This window comes from Suricata suricatta, chromosome 13 (assembly GCF_006229205.1).
Source record: "Suricata suricatta isolate VVHF042 chromosome 13, meerkat_22Aug2017_6uvM2_HiC, whole genome shotgun sequence".
Taxonomy (NCBI): domain Eukaryota; kingdom Metazoa; phylum Chordata; class Mammalia; order Carnivora; family Herpestidae; genus Suricata; species Suricata suricatta.
This window is the reverse complement of record NC_043712.1, coordinates 11,621,266-11,621,847: the sequence shown is the minus strand read 5'-3', so window position 1 is coordinate 11,621,847 and position 582 is coordinate 11,621,266. Positions and strand designations below refer to the sequence as shown.

The 582-nt window shown below is 49.1% G+C and overlaps 1 protein-coding gene across 1 annotated transcript in view; it reads left to right on the top strand.

Moving 5' to 3' along the window:
* The window catches only part of LOC115275846 (olfactory receptor 1G1-like), a 3,167-nt gene extending 2,909 nt beyond the window's left edge, over nucleotides 1-258 (top strand). Inside the window, exon 2 of the mRNA XM_029919614.1 lies at nucleotides 1-258. This exon is cut by the window's left edge and continues 645 nt beyond it. Coding sequence (XP_029775474.1) covers nucleotides 1-258 — 258 coding nt within the window.
* Nucleotides 259-582: the final 324 nt, after the last annotated feature.

Sequence of the window (582 nt, the reverse complement as noted above, 5' to 3'; positions counted from 1 at the left end):
CCCTCTGCTAGGGGGAAGCACAAAGTCTTCTCCACCTGTGGCTCTCACCTGACAGTGGTCACTCTCTTCTATGGGACGCTCTTTCTGGTGTATTTCCAACCCTCATCCTCCTATTCGGCAGACCAAGGAATGGTAGCATCTGTGGTATATACGATGGTCACCCCCATGATGAACCCCTTTATCTACAGTTTGAGGAACAGGGACATGAAGAGGGCCCTGTTGGGACTCTTTAGTTGGGGAAGATGCACTACTCAGTAAAAGGTCCTTCCCCAGATTGGAAGTTCATGGCTCTCTGAAATGCCTCCTCCCTGCAATTACCCATTGTAATTTTGAAAACTCAAGTTCAAGGAAAGCTGGATGCTCAATATCACAAGCAGGTTTAGTAACAGAATGCCTCACTGGCCAGAAGTCCAATCAGAGCTACGGACAAAGGACAGAGCAGCACCCATGGAAGATGCAGTGGCCAGCAATCCCTACAGGGTGACTTGACTAGTGGATATGGGTGTCCAAGTAGATGCAAGGCAAAGAGTAGGAATCACCAAGGAGGGCATCAGACAGAATTTGGGTGCTTGGAGGAAGCCA